Source organism: Dromiciops gliroides, chromosome 4 (genome assembly GCF_019393635.1).
Source record: "Dromiciops gliroides isolate mDroGli1 chromosome 4, mDroGli1.pri, whole genome shotgun sequence".
In the NCBI taxonomy this organism is placed as follows: Eukaryota; Metazoa; Chordata; class Mammalia; order Microbiotheria; family Microbiotheriidae; genus Dromiciops; species Dromiciops gliroides.
Genome location: NC_057864.1, coordinates 234,921,231 through 234,945,922, shown reverse-complemented (window position 1 = coordinate 234,945,922; position 24,692 = coordinate 234,921,231). Strand labels below are relative to the sequence as shown.

The following is a 24,692-nucleotide window of genomic DNA, read 5'->3' as shown; positions in this document are numbered from 1 at the left end:
TTGACACTTATTAGCTGTGTGACTCTGGGCAAGTCACTTAACCCTCATTGCCCTGGGGGGGGTGGGGGGGTGGGGAGCAAAAACATTTATTGATTCATTTAAAGTAACAATAGTAAACCTATTATATGTCAACATAGATAATATTTAACTAAAAAGTTAATGTATTTCAAAAACAAAAAAGTGGCATTGTTTTACATTTTTGCAAATATAAACTACAAATTGCTTTTGCACCATCATTGCATATGTCAACAGTCATGCCAGGATAAACTATGACAGTCAAAAAAGTTGTTCAAAATTTTGAATATTTCAGCACTATTTGTGTTTGTTGTCAAGCATAAAAGAATTTCAATGTTTAGTTATTAGTTAAAACAGCAAGTCTGGGCAGTCTGTAGATTGATTCATTTGTAAGGCAAAGTACAATTCTGCAAACAAGATATTAACTCGGTCTTCATGTTTGCAGCCATAGTTTTAATTCACAGGTTAATAGTAAGTAGCCTTTGGAAAACCCCATTATATACTACTGAGAGAATAAGAGTGAAAAAAGCAAATAATGTCTTGGGATTATGAAAATAATCTTAACCTTGAGATCTGAATTTTGAAAATGGTTGAACTATGGGTATGTTCAGATAATGTATTTCTCATTGATAATTTACAGTCTCTTAGGGGCAGCTAAGTGGAACCCTGGATAATGCTGCTGGGACTGAAATCAGGAAGACATGAGTTCAAGTTTGGCCTCAAACACTTACTAGTTGTGTATCCCTCGGCAAGCCACTTAACCCCTTGTTTCACTCAGTTTCCTCACATGTAAAATGTCGATAATAACAGCACCTGGAGCAGCTAGGTGCACAGAGCCCCGGGCCTGGATTCAGGAGGACCTGGGTTAGAATCCAGCCTCAGACACTTAACACTTACTAGCTGTGTGACCCTGGGCAAGTCACTTACCCCCATTGCCTCACCAAAAAAAAAAAAAAGATAATAATAGCACCTCCCTTCCAGGGTGGTTGTGAGGATCAAATGTAAGCACTATATATATGTTAACTACTATGATCTCCTCATCAGGTAAAAGCTCAAACCTTGACTCTAGTTCATCAAAATATTAACTGTTTAATGAACTAATGGTAAATACTTAAAATATTTCAATAAATATTAAAATTACTGTATATATAAACAAATAGAATCAATAATAAAAATAATATACTTAAAGAACATTTACACTATTCTGGTCATGACCAATGTCACAAACCTCAATATATCAGTAACTGACTTTCCCTTTCTTGTCTGGAAAAGCAGTGTCAATTCATTCATCAGATTTCAGATAATGATTAAAGTCTCTTAAAGCATCTTTTTCTTCGAAGGATTAGTCCTTTATCTTTGTCTTCTCTTCATTACTTACGGGAAATAATTTTTCCAAAATCCACTGTACTTAAGTTTCTCGGACTTTATATAGAATTTTGCTTTATAGTTTTTTGTTTGTGTATATTTGTATCATCACAATTAAAATAATTCCTAAGGAAGATTTCTCCTCACCTTTTTCAGATTCTTATGGATCACAAGTAAAATTACCTCCCTGACTTCATATTTCACATCAAACTATTTTCTCAACTGACTTTTAAAAATTGTGAATTCAAAACTGGTTTTCATAGATCTTCATGGCTCAGAGGGATGAAACACATACCTTTTCCCTGACTCCATACGTCAAACCATTTTCTCAACTGACTGTTTTTCTCCACATCCTTAAGTCTTAGAGCTAGTCTCTACAGCCTCTGTAGGAGTTCCATTGGAAACAGGGATTACATTATTATAAGATTTGGAGTTCGAAGAGGCCTTATAAAATCATTTGTGAGATAACCATAGACAGATAGGGTGGTACCAGACAAAAATGAAGACAGAGATAGAGAAGAGTGGTGCATTGTCAGAGAAAAAAGTGAAATAGGATGGAGGGGACTAATAAGGAAGTAGGAAGGAGATAAAGGTAGGATGCTACCGCGGCAAGCAGACAGCTGAGTCAGCTGAGTCACCCTCCATCCCCTAGTTGCACACCAAAGCTCCTTTCCCATCAAACGCTGATGCTGGGAAGGCGGTCCTAAGGAACCCAGGCTAACCAAGTTATAGAAGAGGTCGTGCATGGTATATCTTCTATTAGTAAATTTCTGACTTTGTTTAGTTTGTTTCCAAACTCCCCTGGCCTTTTTCCAAAAAGTGCACGCTCTCTGCCTCCGCAGCTGGGCTTTCCGATCACATAGTGCAAAGTCACAGGTCGCCTACTAAACGTCTAGGTGCCACCAAGGAAGAGAAGCGGAAGGTCTGGAAGCCAGGATTCCCGAGAGAGTACGTGACAGAAACAAGGAAAGCCTGCAGTTCAACTGCAAGTAGGGTTTAACGATTTTTGAAAACATCGGCTTTCTTTAAATCATAGTGATGACCCCGGTGCTCCCTCCGCCTACGCAGTCCCGGACCCATTTCTTGCTCCTCCCCTTTGCCTCTAGCGTCCACGTGCACTACACCGCCCAATCAACTCCTCCTCTTCTTGAGTCTTTTCCCCTGTATCCAATCAGTGTGCCGTTACTATTGTCATCCCTTACCAATAGGGGCTCCCATGCTCTCATCTCTAAAAGGAACAGCCTATCGTAGTTCCTACTCCTCCGGAAGAACAATTTCATAGGCTTTGATGGAGCCGTGCCCCTCCCCTCGGGCTCATCATGGAGCCTGCCCCTGGGCAACCTGGGTTAGACTCCAGAACCCCACTTTCCGGGTGCTCCCGGAACTCTCGGCTCAGACCTAGACCCGGAAAGCAGCCCTCTTTTCCTCCCCCGGGCCTCAGATCGGGGGAGAACCCTGAGGAGGAGCCCGGAGTGGGCGGGGGCGCCCAGCTGGGAGGGACCCGGAAGACACCAAGCCAGCCAGCCTATGAAACACCCAGGCCCCGTGGAACTCCACCCGGAGCCGGGGTTGGCTGGGGTCCTCGTGGACCGGCCCGTACGAGCCTTCGGCCGGTGGGCCAACTCGTCTCTGACCCCCAAGGGACGAAGCAGACGCCGGGAGGCAGCGCCCCCCGGGGCTCCCGGGCAAACAGCCGAATGAACCCAGAGGAGGAGGAGGAAGAGGAGCGCGAGCCCGAGAAAGGGAGCCGCCCGTTCGCCGGGCGCCTTCAGGACAGCCGCAGCCTGGATGGGCTGAGCGGAGCGTGCGGCGGGGCGGTTCCGCTCGGCGGCCCGGAACAGGGGGCAGGAGGAGGCCGTCGGGCCACCATCTCCAGTGCCCTCGAGCTGGAGGGTACGGTCAGCCGGCATGGAGACCTCACTCACTTCGTGGCTAACAACCTGCAGCTCAAGATCCGTCTGAGCGGGAATCCGCAGCCGCAGCCACCGCCGCAGCCCTCAGCCCGGTCAGCCCCGGTCCCCGCACCGTCCATCCCGCCGATAGATCCAGAGGTGTTGCGGGATCTGGAGCGGCTGAGCCGGGAGCTGGGTGCCCGCGTGGAACGATTGCTTCGCGGGCTCGGCGGCGCAGTGCAGGAGCTGACGGCGCTGAGCGTGGGTTGCATCCAGACTTATCGAGACGCGGTGGACTCGTTGGGAGAGGCGGTGGACATGAGCATCAAAGGCATGTACACGCTGCTGGCCCGATGCGAGGAGCTGGAGCGGGCCCTGCAGCCAGTCCAGGGATTGGCCCGACAAGTCCGGGACATCCGCCGCACCCTGGAAGTGCTGGAAGCTCTCTGCAAATGAGACTGGAGAGGGTTGGGAGCACCCCTACGCTCTCAGGGAAGGGGTGGTTTGGTGTGTATAACGATGGGATTAGACCATAAGGGTTCGGTCTGCAGTTTCCTGTACCCCCCCTCCCCCAACCTCAAACCCTTCGGGAGAAGATGACACTTGCCGGGGGGGGGGGGGGGGGGGGAAGAAGTAGAGAAACGGCTCCTTCTCACGTGTCCATCGAGCCTCTCCTCATTCTGAGATTTCCTGGTTATGTGGATAAGAGCCTCTTACAGATATGTGCAGGGAAGCTTTCTTGTATGTTGGGGAGGGAGTATCTTCCATATGAGATCTAGGTCCTTTTAAGGATGGTAGGCCAGTCCTGCTCTGTCCTGTTCTGTCCCGAAGTGCTGCTCCTACTGACTCTCTAGCTGAGGCACCATACACCTAGGAGTGCTTTGGGATCAGGTTTGAAGGTAAAAAGATGTGGCCATTAGAGGGGGAACAAAAAAGGGACTTCAGCCCCAGCTGTGACCACCATATTGTGATAGCTACTGCAGGGACTGACTGACAGCTGGTGAAGCTAGTGTGTTCAGATGAACTTATATTAATTGCAAGGAATGTCCCAGTCTTTCCACTGTACCCCAAAACTTTATCTTCGCCCATATGAGGTGTGCTTCCAACAATGGTGAAGAGAGGATCTTACTATATACTAAGTCCTGAATATTTGGATTCCTGCAGGGAGTAAGAGCTAGGTTCATTTCTTCTTGAATTCATATAAGAATTGTTGATAGTTTTGAACCTGTTGTGGAGTTTTCTGATCTTGGCCTAGGAGCCAACATTTTTGACTTTGAGTTGTGTCGAATTAAAATGCTGCTGCTCTTAACAATGAAACTGTATCTCTGTAGGGTGTTGTGGGAGGAGTAAAATGTGAGTTTCAGTGATGGGGAAAATAGGACAAAGAAAACAAGTGAAAATTAGAGATGAACACACCTGCCTCAGGCAAAAGGGAAGGGGTCACTAGTTCTGGGATGGGGAATTGAACCCCTGGAGCCAAGAGAAGCTAGTGTTGGGCTAATTGAACACTTCAGCCTCTTGCAGAGAAGAGCAGTAAACACAATATAACTAGGCCCAGTTTTCCATTATTTTCTAGTCAAAAGCAGGGTAATCCACATTCAGAGTCTATCACAACTCACCTAGAGGACTTCTGGAGTCTCCACCTACTCCTGGGAGGAAGCTGGGAAACACTGCTATCAGCAGAAAGGAGCTAAACTGACCCAAGGGGCTTGGATCCTTATTTGAATACATATCCCTGAATGAAGATAAGGTATGGATCCCAACAAAACGTGAGGGACATTTAAGTAAGGTGACAAAAATTAAAAGGCCCAAACTTTCCCATTCTGGGAAACCAAACCTAATAAATCACAAACTTTTAAACTCTGCACTAACCAACTACACCAGTCCGTTTACAAAAAGTTCAGGGATGTTGAAAATCTCCTGGATTTTGCAAAGTAGGAATATTGGGCTTCGTGGCCCCCTAAAGTGGGTGGGACTAAGAATAAAGAGTTATCTGGTTATCCGAACTTCTGGGTTCCTGAAGAAAGTGAAAGCGGTGAAAGAAGACCCAAATTTGGAGGACGAGATTACTGACAGAGAATAATTGACTGGGGGCTGGGAACCCCGACGCCTGTGCTTCTACAGGGAGAAGGTACTCCTTTCCCTGCTTTCCCGCGATCCTTTTCAGGCTCCCGAACCCCGCCCCTTTCTGCTCTTCTTTGAGTCTCCTGCCCCTTTTGACTGTCTTCTAAAACCCCTGGAGAATGGCAAGGCTGGACGCCGCCAGGAGTTAATTCTGGGCGGAGGGGGCGGGAGCATTTATAATAAGCAGAAGCAACACCTAGATTCATTCCTCCAATCGAAAAAAGAATTGTGGGATTGAACGAAAAGAAATTCTTGAGGCACCGCTGGGAGTCGAACCCAGGATCTCCTGTTTACTAGACAGGCGCTTTAACCAACTAAGCCACGGCGCCACTCGATTTAACAAAACTTTTGTGACCCCTCTTGGATCTAGAACATAGTCAGTGTCGAGTAGGAGAACAAGTAATTTGTATAATCAAGAAACAATACTCAGTCAATTGCCGCGAGGACAAAGAGGAATGGACTGCCTGAGTTAGGTGTGAAAACTACTGCCTGCAATCATTCACCTTTTTAAAAATACACTCCACTACCCATTGCTATCGACGAGGATGGGATTCGAACCCACGCGTGCATAGCACAATGGATTAGCAGTCCATCGCCTTAACCACTCGGCCACCTCGTCCTTGCATCTGTGAAGCAATTTCTACTCTCTGGAGTCTGAAAAGCCCTTTTTTTTGAAAAATGAACGGGAGTGATATTTTTTCTATTATTCTCATGTCCCTCTGAAGCTGAAATGCCCTCCCTTGTCTCGACAGGGAAAAAGTTAAGTAAGAATAATATTTCTTAGAACAACGTCTCGTTAAGGTGGGAGGGGTGGGGACAATTTCCTTGATCCATTAACTTTTCGTAGTCTGTATTCTCCGGAAGGTAAGGTGCAGAAAAATAAAAACATTTCCCATTTCCCCTCCAATGCGTGTGGTAGAACTAGGAACTGGAAGGGAGGTACCTCAGAGGCCATCTAGTTCAACCCATTTTACAGATGAGGAAATTGAGGCCCAGAGAGGCGAAATGATCTGTCCAAGATCACAAAGTTGTATTTGACCCCAAAGTCTGACTCCGGAGCCTGTTTGGAGACTTCTTAATGCTTCTGACTCACCGAGAGTGCAGGTCAATCGGTCCTGGACCTAGGACCTAGGTCCTAGGACCATCCCAAGAATTTGGGCACTCTTCTCCTCCCCTTTATTGCCCCTCAACAACCGGGTTCTTCCTGCGTCCAGCCCCAGAGGAAGATTGAAAAATAGAATTACTAGTCTTATCCTCTGAAGACAGGAAAGGGTTGTGAGAAGTGGGGAGGAAAAGGAAAATATATGATACCATACGTTATGACCCCGACGTGATTTGAACACGCAACCTTCTGATCTGGAGTCAGACGCGCTACCGTTGCGCCACGAGGTCTTTCGAACAGGAGCTTGGACGTGTCAGCTTATAACTACTAGGCGGCCAGAATGTCGGCGGGTCGCCGGGATGTGAATAGAGGTCAAGATTGGTGAGTCAGGTGGATTCGGCCACGCCGATAGATAGATGGATAAGTAGGTAGATAGGCAACGTGAGACAGAGGCGTCTCCGCTCCCTTTCCGAGCCGAGCTGAACTGAGAGGCTGCAAGTTTCCAAATTCTCGGAAATCCCCAGAGGTCCAGGCCCCCTTCTACCTGGGTCCTCCGAAGCCTTGACCATCCCGCCGCACCAAAGGGCTGTTCTTTGTCTTTCACGCCTCATTCACTCCGCCTTCAGATCGGAAAGCAAAGAGAGCGATCCCACACTCTTCCCTCCCAGAATCTCTCCCTAGCGAAGGAGAGGCTGGGCTGGCTCCCCGCAAGGAAGGAGCAGGACTTCTCCCTCAGCCTGTTCACCTGATCCAACCATTCGTTCATTTTACCCTCAGCCTCTCATCTCTCATCTCTCATCTCTCATCTCCACCGAGGGTAGCGAGGCTCCCAGCAGGCAATGTCTCTCTCTTCCCGCCAAGAGTTTAGAGCGCCCTGGGAATGACCGAGGACGCTGGGACCGTGTGTTTAAAAGAGGGGCTGCGAGGTCCTTGAAAGGAGATCTTGCATTTACTCGGAGGGAGAACGCTGTGCTTTCTTTCCATCGCTCTCGCTTCCGTTCCCTGGCCTGCAGGAGCAGGGTTTGAGACCAGCCTGCCACCCCCGCCCTTCTCAGTGCTGTACTTTAAATCACCTTTACCTGGGAAAGGAATCAGTACAATCTAGAGTAAGGGATCCAAAGCAATTGGTTCTTGCAAGAAGGACCCCTCTCCCTTAGAGATTGGAGCCAAGGAAGGGAGAAGGGGTGGGGAAGGGTGATGTCGAAGTGATTTTTGTTTTTGTTTTTGGTTGGAGGGGGGGGGCAATGAGGGTTAAGTGACTTGCCCAGGGTCACACAGCTAGTAAGTGTCAAGTGTCTGAGGTCGAATTTGAACTCAGGTCCTCCTGAATCTCGAAGTGATTTTGAGTACAAAAATAGGGACCGAGAAAGAAATTAAAAAAAGAATATACAGGGACTGTGAAATAGGAACCCTGGTCCACACATCCTACTAAAGTCGACACCCCAGAACCGTGAACGAAATGTGACTGCCCGATTCCAAGTGAATCTTTGTGTAGATAGAAGGGAAGGAGATTCTTATGGAAGATTTCCCTGACCACTCAGGCCCACCTTGATCTCTCCTTCCTCTGAATGCATATCACTTACCGTTTTACTTATAATCCTTTTGGAGATCTCTTGTAATGGTCTTGTAAGTTGATGGTAGTAGTTTCCAAACAAAACAAACAAAACCTTGTATTTTTCTTTAACTTGTCTTTAACACGCGTGTAGTCTGCGTTGCTCTGCCTTGGAACATGCGTGAAAATGGACCTATAGAGACCAGCCCAGAGTGCACTGAGATCATCTGACAACTTCTAGGGACACTGGTTAAAACGAAAATGGATTGGGGCAGCTAGGTGGCGCAGTGGATAGAGCACCAGCCCTGGAATCAGTAGTACCTTAATTCAAATCTGGCCTTTGACACTTACTAGCATATTTTTTTGTGGTGAGGCAATTGGGGTTAAGTGACTTGCCCAGGGTCACACAGCTAGTAAGCGTCAAGGATCTGAGACCAGATTTGAATTCAAGTCCTCCCGAAGCTGGGGCAGGTGCTTTATCCACTGTGCCACCTAGCTATACCCTGCTTATCATTTCTTACAGCACAGTAGTATTCCATCACAATCATATACCACAATTTCTTTAGCCATTCCCAAACTGATGGACATCCCCTCAATTTCCAGTTCTTTGCCACCACAAAGAGAGCTGCTATAAATATTTTAGAACATATAGGTTCGCTTCCCTTTTCCCTGATCACCTTAGGAAACAGATCTAATAGAGGTATTGCTCTGTCAAATGTTTTATAACTCTGTGTGTAATTCCAGATTGCTCTCCAAAATGGTTGGATCAGTTCATAGTTCCACCAACAGTGCATCAGTGTCCCAATTTTTCCACATTCTATCCAACATTTGTTATTTTCCCCTTCTATCATTTTAGCCAATCTGATAGGTGTGAGATGATATCTCAAAGTTGTTTTATTTTTTTTTTTGGTGAGGCAATTGGGTTTAAGTGACTTGCCCAAGGTCACACAGCTAGTAAGTGTCTAAGTGTCTGAGTTCGGAATTGAACTCAGGTACTCCTGAATCCAGGGCCAGTGCTCTATCCACTGCGCCATCTAGCTGCCCCTCAAAGTTGTTTTAATTTACATTTCTTTAATCAATAATGATTTAGAGCATTTTTCATATATAGCTTTGATTTCTTCATCTAAAAACTGCCTGTTCATATCCTTTGACCATTTTTCAATTGGGGAATGACTCATATTCTTATAAATTTGACAAAGTTCTCTATAAAATACTTGAGTTATGAGACTTTTGTTTGAAAAACTGTCTATACCCCCTCCCCCATTTTCTGCATTCCTTCTAATCTTGACTACATTGAGTTTATTTATGCCAAACCTTTTTAATTTGATATAATCACAATTATCCTTTATATCTCACAATGTTCTCTATCTCTTATTTATTCATAAATTCCTCTATCCATAAGTCTGATATGTCATGTTTCATATTCTTGTAATTTACAGTGTTCTATACCCAGTTTCTGCTAGACTGTTTTTCAGTTTTCCCAACAATTTTTTACCAAATAGTGAATTCTTATAGCAAAAGCTTAAATCTTTGTTTGTCAAACAGAAGGTTATTATAACCATTTACTACTGTATATTGCAAGTCTGCTCTATTCCACTGATACATCTATTTCTTTTCTTTTCTTTTTTTTTCACAGATAATTCACATCCTATTTATTTGTAGGTTCTCAGAACCTATGTAGCCGAAGTGGAGTCTCGAATGCCATGAACGCGTCACATGCAGCATCTGACTGGGCCTTCTCCCTGCTGGGGGCTGCCGTCATGGACAGCACAATCGGATCCCCTCGGTCTCAAGCCCAGGTCTGGCGCTGGCAGCTATTCCTCCTCATACTTGTGCTTTATGTGCTTCAAGAATTTCCTGTGGTTGATGCTGTCATAGACGACGTCGCCGCCCTGGTCGAAGGCTCGCTCAAAGAACAAGATGCCCACGGCGATGGTGAGTGCAAAGGTGGACGACCTGCAGAAGAAGAGCCAGTACACTTGGCCGAACATCGTCTGGGACACCATCTTTCGCCGGCCAGCCTTGCCCGTTCCTTCGTCTGCTGATGCACCTATTTCTTAGCCAGTAGCAGATAGTTTTGATAATGACTGCCTTGTAATACAGGGTGTTTTTGTTTTTGTTTTTGTTTTGGTGAGGCAATTGGGGTTAAGTGGCTTGCTCAGGGTCACACAGCTAACGAGTTGTTAAGTGTATGATCTGGATTTGAACTCAGGTCCTCCAGAATGCAGGGCCCATGCTCTATCCACTGCTCCACCTAGTTGCCCTGTAATACAGTTTTAAGATCTGATATTGCTAGACCTCATTTCATTACAATTTTCCCCATTAATTCCTTTGATTTTCTTAACCTTTTGTTTTTCAAAATTAATTTTGTTATTATTTTTTCTAGTTCAATAAAATAAATTTTTGGTGATTTAATTAGGATGGCATTGAAAAAATAAATTAGTTTAGGTTAGAAATTGTCATTTTTAATTTGCTCTGGCCACCCATGAAAATTAATATTTCTCCAATTATTTAAGCCTGATTTGATTTGCATAAAAAGTGTTTTATAATGATGTTCCTGTGGAGCAGGTAGGTAGCACAGTGGATAAAGCACTGGCCCTAGATTCAGGAGGACCTGAGTTCAAGTCCCTCTTCACACAGTTGATACTTAACCCTAATTGTCCCCCCCCACAAAAGAGCATATCATATAATTATGTTCATGTAATTCCTGGGTTTGTCTTGGCTGATATACTTCCAGATGTTTTGTGCTGTCTATGATTATTTTAAATAGGGTATCTTTGACGATCTCTTCTTGCAGGGTTTTGTTGGTGGTATATAGAAATACTGATTATTTATGTGGGTTTATTTTCTATCCTGCTACTTTGCTAAAATTATTGTTTCAACTAGCTTTTTAGTTGAATCACTAGGATTTTCTAAGTATTTCATCATACTGTCTGCAAAAAAGAGATAGTCTTATTGTCCATTCTGATCCTTCAATTTCTTTTTCTTCTCTTATTGCTATTGCTAGCATTTCTAAGAAAATATTGGATAATATTGTTGATAATGGGTATCCTTGTTTTATTCCTGATCTACTTGGAAAGGCTTCTAGCTTATCCTTATTACAAATAATGCTTGCTAATGGTATTAGGTAGATATTTCTCATCATTTTAAGGAAAAATACTTTTATACCTATGCTTTCAATCCTTCTGATAGTTCAAAAGCAAATACTTTGGTGGTAACTAGATGATGAATGAGCAAGTAAGATTTATCATTGGTTTTCTGGAACCATGAATGGTCATACAATCACATAAACCTTTCTAAGTTGTTTTTTACTGTGTTGTTTTTGTTATTGTAACTTTTTGAAGAGCATATTCTCTTGATATCTTTTATTTTTATGTTTTTGTTTTTTTGGGTTTTTTTTTTTTAGGCAATGGGGGTTAAGTGACTTGCCCACGGTCACACAGCTAGTAAGTGTCAAGGGTCTGAGGCCGGATTTGAACTCAGGTACTCCTGAATCCAGGGCCGGTGCTTTAACCACTGGGCCATCTAGCTGCCCCGATATCTTTTATTTTTAGATCGCCCATATTTTTCAGTGTCTCCCTTTTCCCTTTCCTTCCCAGAGAGTCAGCAGTGATAAGGAAGAATAAGAAAGAGCGGGAAAATTGTTGAAGGAAAACCAGCCAACATAACAGAGAAGTCCAACTTAAGTAGTGTTACAAAGCCGTAGTCCTCTGCTTCTGCAAAGAATGTGGGGAGGTGACTTCTTTGGGCCCAAGCTTGCTTATCATAATTTCATAACTGCCAATTGTGAGGGTTTTTTAAAATAGTTTTTTCATTTACTGTTATAGATATTGTTTATATTGTTTTCTTGGTCTGACATATTTAATTTCATATCAATTCATATGTCTTTCCATGTTTCATTTTTTAAAGAACAGTAACATTCCATTGCATTCACACAGCACAAATCATTTGGTTATTCTCCATTCAGGCATGTATTTTGTCTCCAGTTCTTGGGTACATAGCTTTTTTAAGAATCCTTTTTATTTGTTGTTTGCCTACTATATGACAGATACTGTGCTAAACCTTTTTGTCAATGTCATAAACTAAACAGAAAGTATTGCATTTCTATATTAACAGATAGCTTCAAAACTCCCTGAAATTTTCTATTTGGAAGATCTTTAACCAGATTAGGAAAATTTTTGGGAAAGCTTGTAAAGGCAACAGAGAGTCTTCAACAAACAGAAGCATTAAGTATCCAGAAGAAAAGGCAGGGGTGGGAAATAGTGTCACTAAAGTTAAATGGTAAAATAAGATAAAATAAAGTTAAATGGCACAGAGGTCAAGAAGGATGGGAATTTTTAAAAGTCTGTCAAATTTGGCAATTAAGAGATCACTGAGGTCTAATCATTCTGATAATCAATTTGGAACTATGCTCCTAAAAGTCACCAAGCAGTGAATGTTTTTGACCCAGCAATACCTGTAAGTTTTGATATTAAAGAGATCAAAGAAAAATAAAAAGGACCCATATATACAAAAATGTGTATAGCATATCTTTTTGGAGTGGCAAATAATTGAAATCTAAGGGAGTGCCCGTCAACTGGGGAATGGCTGAACAAATATGGTGTAAGTGTACAAAAGCATACACATGCTAACTCTACATCACACAGCCAGAGAGGCTATATATGTCCCTTAGGACCTAGAACTCTATGGTATTGGGCTGGGGGAGGGGTGGGGAAATTGGCTTGGTAAGTAGGGAGCTGAATACTTTCAGAGACAAGTACTTTACTGGCCTCAGGTCCATCTTCCTATTGTCATGTTTCCAGAAACAGATTCAAGGAAACTCCTCCTTGAGTGATGGAGACCAAGGCAGAGACTATAGAAGATGAGTATGCCTGAAAGAAGAGAGGCAACCACCCACAGGAGTTGGGAACAGGGGAGTAGAGAGAGGTAATAAACATTTCTGCATCCCCAGTGGAGAAGGGCAAAAGACATTTCAGATGGGCAGATGTAAATGGAAGGCAAGAGGAAAATCAGGTATAAGAGTCTACAGGGAGATTCTTAATAGCACATAGTGGCTATTTCAATCAATAACCAACACTATGACTTTCATGACCAGAACATCCCACACTGACCACCAAGCAGTCATCCTCTCCCATCCCTCCTCCACAACCTTCTCAAAAAGATTTTCTTTTCCCACAACAAACTGTTTGATTTCCTCTCCCAATCAGTCAATTCTCTCTTCACTCAGACTATATCCCCACACTCAGCATTTGGGAGGCTCCAAAGGAAAGTGCAGACGAAAAGAGGTAGTAGACTGGCTACCAAACTGATGGTCTATAGAACCAATGTACTGCCCTCATTGTTGTATGCCTGTGAAACCTGGACAGTATACCAGTGACATGCCAGGAAACTGAATCACTTCCATTTGAATTGTCTTCGGAAAATTCTGAAGATCACCAGACACTGAGGTTCTTTGTCAAGCTGAATTGCCAAGCATGCAAACTCTACTGCAGAGAGGGCAACTTCCATAGTCTGGTCCTGTTGTTGGAATGCCAAATGTACAGAAGGCAAGCCTACATGGTGATCAGAAGAAGTGATACAAGAGACTCTCTAGGTTTCTTTTAAGAAGTTTGGAACTGATTGCATGACATAGGAGACACTGGTACAAGACTGCTCAGCATGGTGTGTGAAGTAAAAGTTAAGTAGCTCAAAAGCAACATAAGATATGCAAATTTAGAGAACCCAGCCCAAATGTTCACATGGACTACTTATACCTGACCCTGTGGTAGAGCATTCTGAGCTCATATTGGTCTGATCAGTCACAGTCAGCCACACTGTAACTTGACCTTAACATAGTGATGTTATCTTGGTCCTCTTGGAAAACAAAGGACGACAACCAATCAGGCATCCTTCACTCTCCCTTTTGGGTACTGTGAACCACCATCAAATCAACCCTGTCCTATGACCCCATTCACTATCCTGACTACTTTCAGAACCAAAGTCTCAAATGCTAACCAGGGCAATGAAGACAAGAAAAAGAAATTGGAGGAATAAGCCTAAGCAGGACTGCTTCCAGTCTAGTTGCCACAGCCACCATTAAGGACAGAAATCATTATGGAGAAGGGGAGACCTTCCTCACCACTACCAGCAACAACTGTTGAGCAACTGTCAGGTAATACAAGAATACTGGGAGTGGCAGCATCCCATAGACCGACAATTTCACTTTTAGCACAGTCTCCATAGCCATCACCTGATCACAGGCAAAACCCCCAAACTTTGTCAATTTTTAAAAGTGATATGCAGATGCAGGTATACTTAGAGAACCCTAGAGAGTCAGTTGAAAATTAACTGAAATAATCAATAATGTCATCAAAGTTGTAGGATAAAAGATAAATCAGCATTCTCATATGTAATCAATGAAAACCACCAAGAAGGTCTAGAATGAGAAATTCATTCAAAATAACCACAGAGGGGGCAGCTAGGTGGTGCAGTGGATAAAGCACCAGCCCTGGATTCAGGAGGACTTGAGTTCAAATCCAGCCTCAGATACTTGACACTTACTAGCTGTGTGACCCTGGGCAAGTCATTTGACCCCCATTGCCCCACAAGAAAAAAAATACCAAAAACCAAAATAACCACAGAAAATATAAGCTATGGGGCAGCTAGGTGGCGAAGTGGATAGAGCACTGGCCCTAGAGTCAGGAGTACCTGAGTTCAAATCCAGCCTCAGACACTTAACACTTACTAGCTGTGTGGCCCTCGGCAACTCACTTAACCTCAATTGCCTCACTTAAAAAAAAAGAAAAGAAAATATAAGCTACTTGGGAGAATATCTTTTAAGATTCACTCAGGAAAAAAACGATTCACTCAGAAATAAAATAAATCTAGCTATAAAACACTTTTTGCAGGGATAAAAACAGGTCTAAATACATAAATATTAATTACTCCTGGGGAGGTTGAGTCAATATAATAAAAATGACAAAATTAATGAATGTATCAATCTCCTCAGAGAATATTTTATAGACTGAATGAATTATCATGAACTTACTAAGTACAAAGCAATGTGCTAAATGCTGAGGATACAAATAGAAAAATAAGACTTCCTGTTAACAAGAAGCTTACATTCTAATAAGGGAAACAATACACAAGGTTTTAGTTGCAGATCAAATAGCTCCTATGATCCTTAGAGTGCACTAGTATGGCAGATGGTATTTCCTCTTCTTTAATATCATTTTCATCAATAAAATCCCATCTGTTTCTGATGCTGAGTTATTTGATATTTCCAAGGACTTTGGTGGGAAGGACTTTCTTTTTTGAGCATTCAGGAGCTGTAACAGGAGCAATTGCCAGGTTGCATTTCAACATCCTTGCTTCCTTGGATAATGGCTGTGGGCACAAGGTTGGAAGCATTATTATGGCAATAGCAGCAATGGCTCTTGGGTTTGGGTTCTGGGCCATTTGCATTCAAGTATGAGGGGAAAAGGTGGTAAAGATGGTGGAAGTTGTCTGATTTGTCCAGCACGTGCTGTCTGTCTGTCTGTCTGTCTCTCTGCCTTGATGCTTCAGCTAGACTGGCTAATCTGATCTATGGGTAGCAGTTGGTGGCCATCACTGGCCTCTTCTTCACAAGAGTTGTTTCCTCTCTGTGGAAGTAAAGGAAGCTGTGGGGGTGGAAAGGGTGGAAACAAGCATTTATTTCTCTGAAAAAGGTCTCATTTCTCAGATATATAAGGAACAGATTCAAAGTTACGAAACTAAGAACTATTTATTAAATATCAAAAGATATGAACAGACAGATTTCGCAGGAAGAAATCCAAGCTATCGAGAGTCATGAAAAATGCTTTAAATTACTATTTTTTAGAAAAATGACAATTAAAGCAACTTTGAGATTCAATCTCACGTCTAATCGGATTGACAACAATTGCAAAAGAGAAAAATGATAAATATTGAAAAGGCTTTTGGGAAAACAGGCACACTAAAGAAAATAAAAAGAATCTTTATGTACAAACAAATTTATAGCGGTTCTATTATGGAAGACAAAAATTGGAAGGGGGTCCTCCTATTGAAGAATGGCTAGGCAAATTGTGGTATATGAATGTATGGAATATTATTGTGCCATAAGTAATAGTGAAATGGAAAATTTAAGAGTAAAGTAGGAAGACCTCTCTATACTGATGAAGACTGAGATGATGAGCACAACCAGAGAACAATGTATATACCTTGCAAACACCATCAAAGGAAAACGACATTTAAAAACTTTAGAACTCTGATCAACACAAATTATAAACCACCAGTTCAAAAGAATGAAGATAAAACAAGCCACCCACCTCCCACTGAGAAATGATGAACTTAAAATAGCATTAAAGAGACATACATTTAAGGACATGACTAATGTGAGAAATTTGTCTTGTCAAACCATGTAGATATATTTTGAACAATTTGGGTTTTGGCCCGATTGTGTGTGTGTGTTTAAGTTGTCCAAGGCGGGAGAGTAGTGGGAAGGACACATCAATTAAAAATAAACCCCCCAAATGGGGTCATTTTTGAAAACTGAAAAAGCAGTCTTAAAGAAAATGTAAGCTCCTTGAGATATAGGACTGTCTTGATTTTTGTATTTGTCCAGCTGGCGTTTAGCACTTTTAGCAAAGTAAGCACGTGACGCACATTCATTCATTCATTCATAACGTAATGTCGTCACCTATTAGAATCAAATTCCTTAAAGGCAAGTGGTCAAGTTTTTTGCCTTCGTACTTGATGAAAGCTTAATATTCATTGATTCGTTCGGCAATTATTAAACCCATGAACAAGGCCGGATGCTAGGAGTTAGGGATGTGTGTGGATGAGAAAGCTCCCAGCACTCCGGGAACTTAGTTTGGGAGGAAGGTGACAGTAACATGGTATGTAAATGAGTGCCAAGGCTGTAATGACCGAGGAGAAGCCTCAAAAAGGACTCAGCAGCGCCAAGGGAAGAGTCTATGGAGAGGGTAGCCATAGAGCTGGACTGATTTATAGAGACCCGGGGAAATTATAAAAGGACAACAGGGAGAAGTCACGTACATTCGTTTCTATGAAAAAAATCTCATCTCAAGTCGGGATGCTGAGTTAAGAATGGCGTCTGCAACTGACTACAGGAAGGTCCCTTTAAATTCACTATCTCGCAGTGTATTGCTACTTCTCGCGATATTTCTTGGATAGTTTAGCCAACCGTAACGGGAGAGGAGAAAAAAAAAAATCCTGTAGTTGCCCTAGGCAACCGAGAGGCTGCAGCGAGCGGCCGAAAGAATTGTCGATCCATAGAGTCCGACCCAGGCTCTCTCGGAAAAGATGGGACAGATCTCTGGGCTGGTGCCCTCTCGTTTTCTGACGTTGCTAGCTCATCTGGTGATCGTTATCACCATCTTCTGGACGCGGGTAAAATAACCCCCACCACAGCCTTTTCCCTTCACTTTCTCCGGGCCACTCCGCCCCGTTCCCTTTCTCTGGCCAAGGGGTTGAGTGGGTAGCAGAAGGCACGCGCGCCAATGTTTGGTCCGAGCTACCGCAGTCCCCCGGCCTGCGCCTACTCATCTTTTATACCCCAATCCATAGCTTCTCCTGCGCCTGCGCGCCAGCATCCCTTAGCCACTTGTCTTTAGAAGTCTCCCCACCCCACCTTAATGAGTCACTTTTTGTGCCTTCCCCAAGCGCCGTCCTGAAGGGCCGCCTGTAAGAGCATTCCGAACCGCTCCTACCGTCAAAAAATCTGGCTTTAGGGTTTAGTATTTCCGTCGTGTGACTTTGAGGATTCCCGGTCCGTGGACCTCGGTTTCCTCACCAGCAAAAGGAAGAAGTTGTCTTGTTTAACGAATAGGTGGTCTCCTAAGGCCCCCTTCTCTAGCTTCTGCACTCCGTGGCTGAATGGAAGGGAGGGGAAGGCAGAGACCCTGGCTGTCCTGCAACTTTATCACTTCTGTTCTACCCTGGCTCAAAAATCCTTGTTTACTCCTGCTCTTGTCTACTTCCCTCCCCTAGGACATCAACATCCAGGCCAATCTGCCCCTCAACTTCGACCCCGAGGACTTTGAGAAGGAGGAATCTAAGTGAGCCAACCAGAGTGGGTGGGAGAATGTAGGAGGCCTCCCCCTCCCCTTCTTTGGGGTGGAGAAGGGGAGTCGAGCCTTCCTGGAGAAAGAGCCTGGAGGAGGGGTGGGGGTCTGGTTGGCAACGGTAGACTCCAGGCTCCCTCTATCCCTACATAGGTTGGTCATTGCTCTCTCCATTACACTGTGCCTCTTCCTGATAGAACTGATAGGTTTCTTTTCAGGCGTGACCATGTTCAACAGTACTCAGAGCCTCTTCTGTATCCTTTTGGCCGACTGTTTCCTCCGGTGGCCTTTAACTTGGCTCCCTAGATCGAGGGGTTCTGGGCCTCGTGGGGCGGGGTATGGATCTCAGAAGTTTAACTTGAGCATAGCACAAGATGGAACCCCTTCTAAAATGGCGATGACTTGAGGAGGGGTCGGGGAGGAGGGAGGAAGGAGAACTGAACTTCTCTGTTTCCTAACCTGGGTTAATTTGCAGCCAAGGGTAAGCACAGATTCCCTTCTCTCCCTAGCCCGGGGACCGGGTCCAACCTGGGTACCGCCCATCTCTCCCAAGCATGCTGGGAAATGTAGTTTTCAGTATTTCTTTTCCCTGACTCCTCCAAAGCTATCGCGGTGCACTGTTCTGCAACGGTGTCTTTGGCCTTCTTCGTCTTCGAGGGTTGGGAGGCCTCCACCTATTGGTACATCTTCACCTTCTGCAGGTGCGGCACGAGGGGCCCCTACGTTAGGCTTCTGAGAGGCTCCCCCCTTCAAGGCAACACTCCGGATTTCGAGAATTAAGGGCTGATTCTGAGTAGGGTGTTGGGTGCTGGGTGCTGGGACTGGGGAATCTTTGTTACAAGGAAGTCCTTGATCACACCTCCTTCCTTTCGCAGTGTCCTCCCAGCTACTACTGAAATAATAATGCTCATCACTGTCTTCGTGTTAAAGAAAAAATCCTTCTGACCATCTTTCCACAAACGTGGGGCAGAAGACCGAGAAGGCTTTGAAGTTGGCTCTCAGTCCTTGGGAAAAAAATGGGAAGCCTGCCCTCAACAGGGCCTGGGGACTATTGGCAGTGTTCTTATCCCCCTGAGTTTTGGCACAATGACATTGTATATAGTACTTTTTAATAAAACCCAACTTTTGTATCATAACTAAAGCTGGTGAAACCAGGTACAGGGAACGTTCAGTGTTGGCCATACACAGGAGAAGGGAAGAGCTAGGAGAGCAGTTCGTTAGAAAGGGAGCCTAGTCCTTTCTCATCCACACCAAGTCATTGGTGCTCCTTTTTTGATGATTACTGTCCAAATCCCAGGAAGGGACAAGGCTGATTTATGCAAGTGACAACATGCATCACTCTGGGGACAATACTAAATGTGGTTCATGAAGTTTTTTATTTTTTACCCTTTGGAAGAAGCTGAGGCTGGGTTCTTTAGATTCTGTTTGGGGTGAAAATGAGTGGAACAGACCCTCATTATTTGGGGAAAGGCAGTGCAGAGTATCACTCCATTAGGTAGATCAGAGTTAAAATGTCCTGCATTTGGCTCCCAGAACATATTCTTTAGGCGAGCCCTGAGTGGATGTGACTTCTTCCCATCTGTAAAACTACTACCGGAATTACAGTCATGGTGGACAAATAGGGAACCCTTAAATACTTACTTGCTGTGTGATCCTGGAAAAGTCACTTAACCTTTTTTTCAGCCTCAGTCTCCTCATCTGTGTGTAAAATGGAGTTCTTGTGGGGAAATGGGCAAATGGTATCCTATCCCCACCAGGGAGCTGAGTCAAGAATTCATTGTTGTATTGTACCCCAAATCTTCACTCTTTCCAACAGGATTGAAGTGTGACATGCCACTTTTAAAGGTAAGAGTGACACCCCACTAGAAGGAACTAATGGTGACTGAAAAAAAAGATGGAAGGGAGCTTAGTACCTTGAGCCAATGAGATATGATCACAAGAAACAACGGAGTCAGAGTCTGAATTTGTTCCAGTTTTGTTCTTTGTTATCTTCTGGATTTGGGGTAAACCATCTTATTGTATTTTTTTTCTGGGTAATTGGGGGTTAAGTTTGACTTGCCTAGGGTTACATAGCTAGTGTCAAGTGTCTGAGGCTGGACTTGAACTCAGCTCCTCCTGAATCCAGGGCTGCTTTATCCACTGTGCCACCTAGCTGCCCCCTTAAACCATCTTATTACTATAGTCATGGTTTCCTTCCCCCCCTCCCCCCAGAAGGAAGGCATTGGCCTAGATGAGCTCTAAGATTTTTTTTTTGGAGGCAATTGGGCTTAAGTGACTTGCCCTGGGTCACACAGCTAGTAAGTGTCAAGGGTCTGAGGCTGGATTTGAACTCAGGTTCTCCTGAATACAGGGCCAATGCTCTATCCTAGCTGCCCCAGCTCTAAGATTTAAATATCCAAATCTTAGGTTCGAAATGAAAATAAATATAAAAAAGAACGTTAAAGCATGACACTATTCTATCCCTGAATATTACAAATGTAAAATAAAAGCAAAAAGAGGTTGGGGGGGGCAGCTAGGTGGCACAGTGGATCAAGCACTAGGCCTGAATTCAGGAGGACATGAGTTCAAATCTGGCCTCAGGCACTTGACACTAGCTGTGTGACCCTGGGCAAGTCACTTAACCCCAATTGCCTCACACCCCCCCCAAAAAAAAGAGGTTGGGAACTATGGGTTTGGAACTTTTTTGCCGAACTCCCCCCACCTTTTCAATTTTTGTTTTGAGGAATAGTAATTTGTTATATTCCCATCTAAAAGGGGTGCAGAGAGGGATACCTTGGGAAATAGAGGTAATATAAAAACATTAACAATAACAAGTTGCCAATAAAATCAATAATCAACAAGCATTAGATGTTAACTATGTGCAGAGCAGGAATCCTGATAAAAATGCTGAGACTTATATAGCAGTCCTTCCTGAATTTTCTTTAAAAAAAAATCCATTCCTGAATTTTCTATACTCTCAATATCTTGTGTCTATATAACACTTCTCTCTACACAATATTCATTTGCTCCTCAAGACAACCCTGTGAAACTGATGTTATTATTAGCCCCTGTTTCAGAAACGAGAGCTTTCAGAAATGAGTGGTCCAGAGTCATTCAGCTAGTAGCTGTCTGCCTCTACACATATGCATACAAAACTGTCTGCTACCCTGAAAGCCCTCTCTAAGCTACTTCATCCCTCAAAATTGTTTTCTAGAATGCCTCAGATAGTTACCTGATTTACGATCACCCTCCAAGGTATATAAGCTTTGTGGCAGAAGAATACTAGATTTAGGAGTCAGGCATGAGATAAGAAATTCTGACATTTGCATTCTTGAGTCATCAACAAACATCAAGTACTTTATACAAGGCTCTGTACCAACCCTAGGTGTACAAAGAAAGGCAAAAACTCTTAAGGAGTTCACAGTCTAATGGGAGAGATAACATATAAACAATTAGAAACATACAGAGTACATGGAAAACTATATAAGAGAAGAAAATATATTTATTTGAACATGTGTTTTATTCTTGCACTCATTTGATTATAAACTCAAGATAATGTAGACTTCAGTGGATTTGGCAAAATATGTGGAGGAAAATCCTGGCTCTGCCACTCAATACCTATGTGTCCTTGAGTAAACAACAAACTCTCTGGGAATTGGTTTCTTGTGTAAAAAAGAGGGGTTAGGGGCAGCTAGGCGGTGCAGTGGATAAAGCATTGTCCCTTGATTCAGGAGGACCTGAGTTCAAATCCGCCATCAGACACTTGACACTTACTAGCTGTGTGACCCTGGGCAAGTCACTTAACCCTCATTGCCCAGCCCCCCCCCCCTCAAAAAAAGAGAGAGGGGTTAGATGAAATTATTTCTAAGGTGATTCCAACACTAGTATCCCATTATCTTATAATTGTGTCTTTTTTCATCTATTTGTCCCCTCAGGAACTAACATAGCACCTTTGCACATCATAGGCACTTAATATACATTGTTAATTTAACTGAAAGAGGGCAGTAAATGTTTCTGGCCTAGGTAGTAGGAAAGTTGCTGATATCATTAACAGAAACAGGAAAGTAATGAAGATCATCTAATTTTGATGGGAAGATGCTAGGCTGTTATCCAGGTAGCTGTCCCACAGATAGATGGGAAGATCAAACTAGAAATCAGGAGAGAGGGTAATAGATTTAGGAGTCATGCATACATACATAATACATATATATGTATATACACACATACAAACTGGTGATTTCAGCTCAGTAGAAGAAAGAACTTTCTATTGGCAAGAGCTAAAAATGAACTACCTCAGAAAGTCCTATTAACTAAGGATGTTCAATAGAGGCTAGATGATGACTTGTCAGGAATGTTTTAGGCTGAGTTCATGTAACCAGCTAAGAGGAGGGTCTTTGAGCCCTTCCAACTCTCAGATTCTAGGGTAACAGTTTCAAATTTGAATATAGCTACATTTCACAAATTACAATATATTGAGATAGGAATTAATTTTTACCAATATACCTAGCATATAGATCAGCACTGAGACTATAGTATTACTAGTAAATTATTATCAACTGTGAATATTAACAACTCATTTAAATAGTGTTTTAAGGGCCTTATTTATGCACTCACAACAGCAGCAACCTGATATTATGTTCTCTGTATAGTGCACAGCACTATACTATGCACAATTAGGAGTAACAAGTGCTTCTTGGTTAATTACACTTAACACAGAAAGAAGAAACTGAAGACCAAGACATGTATCTATTGTGGGAAGAGTCATTCTGGTAGTCAGAAAATTGAATTTTTTTTTTTTTGCAGGGCAATGAGGGTTAAGTGACTTGCCCAGGATCATACAGCTAGTAAGTGTCAAGTGTCTGAGGCCAGATTTGAACTCATGTCCTCCTGAATCCAGGCCCAGTGCTTTATCCACTGTGCCACCTAACTACCCTCAGAAAATTAAATTTTAACCGTAGACAGCAATTTTTGTCTTATGCAGGCAGCTAGGTAGCATAGTAAGAGTATTAGACCTGGAGTTAGAAAGATGAGTTTGAATCCTGCCTCAGGCACACGATAACTATGTGACCCTGGGCAAGTCACTTGACTTCTTTTATCCTCAGTTTCCTCATCTGTAAAATGAGGTTAATAATAGCGGCTAACTCTCAGGTTTGTTTTGAGAATCAAATTAGCTAACATATGGAAGTGCTATTCAAACCTTAATACAGTATATGTATGCTAGCTACCGGGCAGCTAAATGGCACAGTGACTAAGGAACTAAGGCCAAGAGAAGTTTAATGATTTGTCTAGAGTCACATAGCTAGTAAGTATCTGAGGTAGAATTTGAAACCAGGTCTTACTAACTCCAAGTTCAGCCATGACATTACATCATGCCAAAAGCATTAACTGTTGCTTTTCTCTCTCTCTCTTTTTTTTTTTTTTGGTGAGACAGTGGGGTTAAGTGCCCAGGGTCACACAGCTAGTAAGTGTTAAGTGTCTGAGGTCAGATTTGAACTCAGGTCCTCCTGAATCTGGGGCCGGTGCTTTATCCACTGAGCCACCTAGCTGCCCTATTATTACTTTTTGATGAATAAAAAGACGTAGACATGGGCTATGTATTTTTGTTTTACTTTGTGGTGTAACTTCACCTTTTCTTTCATAATTACTTTAAAATATAGGTCAGGGGCAGCTAGGTGGTGCAGTGGATAGAGCACCGGCCCTGAAGTCAGGAATACCTGGTTTGAAATCCGGCTTCAGACACTTAACACTTACTAGCTGTGTGACCCTGGGCAAGTCACTTAACCCCAATTGCCTCAATTAAAACAAACAAACAAACAAACAAAAAATGTAGGTCAGAAGTTGTTTGGGCCAGGGAGAGTATTCAAGGGGAACCTACTTACTGAGTCTCCCTCCTTATCTTTCCCCTGGTTTTCTTTAAAACTTAGCTCAAATCCCACCTTTTGCAGTGGGACCTTTCCCAGTTCCCACTAGATGTCTCCAGGATACCCAGATACTCATATATTACCCTCCCAGATCACCTTATATCTATCCTTATAATATTTTATATGTGCCTACTTATTTGCATGTTGTTGCTTCCAATAGAATTCAAGCTTCTTGAGGGCAGACTATTTTCCCCCTTCTTTGTATCCCTAGCATATAGCACAGTGCTTAGAATATAGTAAGTGCTTAATAAATGCTTGTTGAAATGACAACAATGTACAACAACTAAAAAACAATAGAAAATAAATGTGAAATTAAAAAGAATAAGCTTGGTCCCAAAGAAGAACTATGAGGAAATACTTCCATCTATTCTTGGTCCATAGCAGAAGAGAATTGTCTATAATGCCAGGGTTTTTGTTTGTTTGTCTTGGTTTGTTTTTTATGTGTGGTTTGGTTTTGCTGATTTTTTTCTCTCTTTCCTTTTCTTTTTTTAAAAAAAATTATTCTTTGTTATAAGGGATGATGCTCTGGGAAGTGGCAGAGAGTAGGAGAAAGGATGGGGTTAATCTAGGAGATTTTTTTAAAAAGGTAGAAATGAAAATCTATTTAAATCTAGGTGAGAAGTTTTGTGGGTGTGATCTATGATGGTAGCTCTGAGGAGAGAAAGGGGCCCATAGGAA

The 24,692-nt window shown here is 43.0% G+C and overlaps 3 protein-coding genes and 3 non-coding genes across 6 annotated transcripts; 2 read left to right on the top strand and 4 right to left on the bottom strand.

Moving 5' to 3' along the window:
• Positions 1 to 1,250: 1,250 nt before the first annotated feature.
• Positions 1,251 to 4,589, top strand: BORCS6 (BLOC-1 related complex subunit 6). The gene has a single exon (XM_043962858.1). It carries the CDS (start codon positions 2,700 to 2,702, stop codon positions 3,726 to 3,728), a length of 1,029 nt encoding a protein of 342 aa, XP_043818793.1. The 5' UTR covers positions 1,251 to 2,699; the 3' UTR covers positions 3,729 to 4,589.
• A 1,062-nt stretch (positions 4,590 to 5,651) lies between these two features.
• On the bottom strand, positions 5,652 to 5,725 carry TRNAT-AGU. Its single transcript has one exon. It is a non-coding gene; the product is annotated as a tRNA-Thr (tRNA).
• Positions 5,726 to 5,933: 208 nt separating this feature from the next.
• Positions 5,934 to 6,015, bottom strand: TRNAS-GCU. The gene has a single exon. It is a non-coding gene; the product is annotated as a tRNA-Ser (tRNA).
• A 701-nt stretch (positions 6,016 to 6,716) lies between these two features.
• On the bottom strand, positions 6,717 to 6,788 carry TRNAW-CCA. Its single transcript has one exon. It is a non-coding gene; the product is annotated as a tRNA-Trp (tRNA).
• A 2,903-nt stretch (positions 6,789 to 9,691) lies between these two features.
• On the bottom strand, positions 9,692 to 10,469 carry LOC122725650 (cytochrome b-c1 complex subunit 9-like). The gene has a single exon (XM_043962859.1). It carries the CDS (start codon positions 10,054 to 10,056, stop codon positions 9,865 to 9,867), a length of 192 nt encoding a protein of 63 aa, XP_043818794.1. The 5' UTR covers positions 10,057 to 10,469; the 3' UTR covers positions 9,692 to 9,864.
• A 6,420-nt stretch (positions 10,470 to 16,889) lies between these two features.
• Positions 16,890 to 23,809, top strand: TMEM107 (transmembrane protein 107). The gene is made up of 5 exons (XM_043964373.1): positions 16,890 to 17,440; positions 18,041 to 18,108; positions 18,268 to 18,368; positions 18,719 to 18,815; positions 18,990 to 23,809. Exons 1-5 carry the CDS (start codon positions 17,354 to 17,356, stop codon positions 19,057 to 19,059), a joined length of 423 nt encoding a protein of 140 aa, XP_043820308.1. The 5' UTR covers positions 16,890 to 17,353; the 3' UTR covers positions 19,060 to 23,809.
• Positions 23,810 to 24,692: the final 883 nt, after the last annotated feature.

Coding starts and splice junctions, on each gene's coding strand:
- LOC122725650 (XM_043962859.1), bottom strand. CDS start 10,056: ATGGTGTCCCAGACGATGTTCGGCCAAGTGTACTGGCTCTTCTTCTGC.
- TMEM107 (XM_043964373.1), top strand. CDS start 17,354: ATGGGACAGATCTCTGGGCTGGTGCCCTCTCGTTTTCTGACGTTGCTA. Junction 18,109..18,267: donor TTTGAGAAGGAGGAATCTAA/GTGAGCCAACCA, acceptor ATCCCTACATAG/GTTGGTCATTGCTCTCTCCA. Junction 18,369..18,718: donor CAGTACTCAGAGCCTCTTCT/GTATCCTTTTGG, acceptor ACTCCTCCAAAG/CTATCGCGGTGCACTGTTCT.
- BORCS6 (XM_043962858.1), top strand. CDS start 2,700: ATGGAGCCTGCCCCTGGGCAACCTGGGTTAGACTCCAGAACCCCACTT.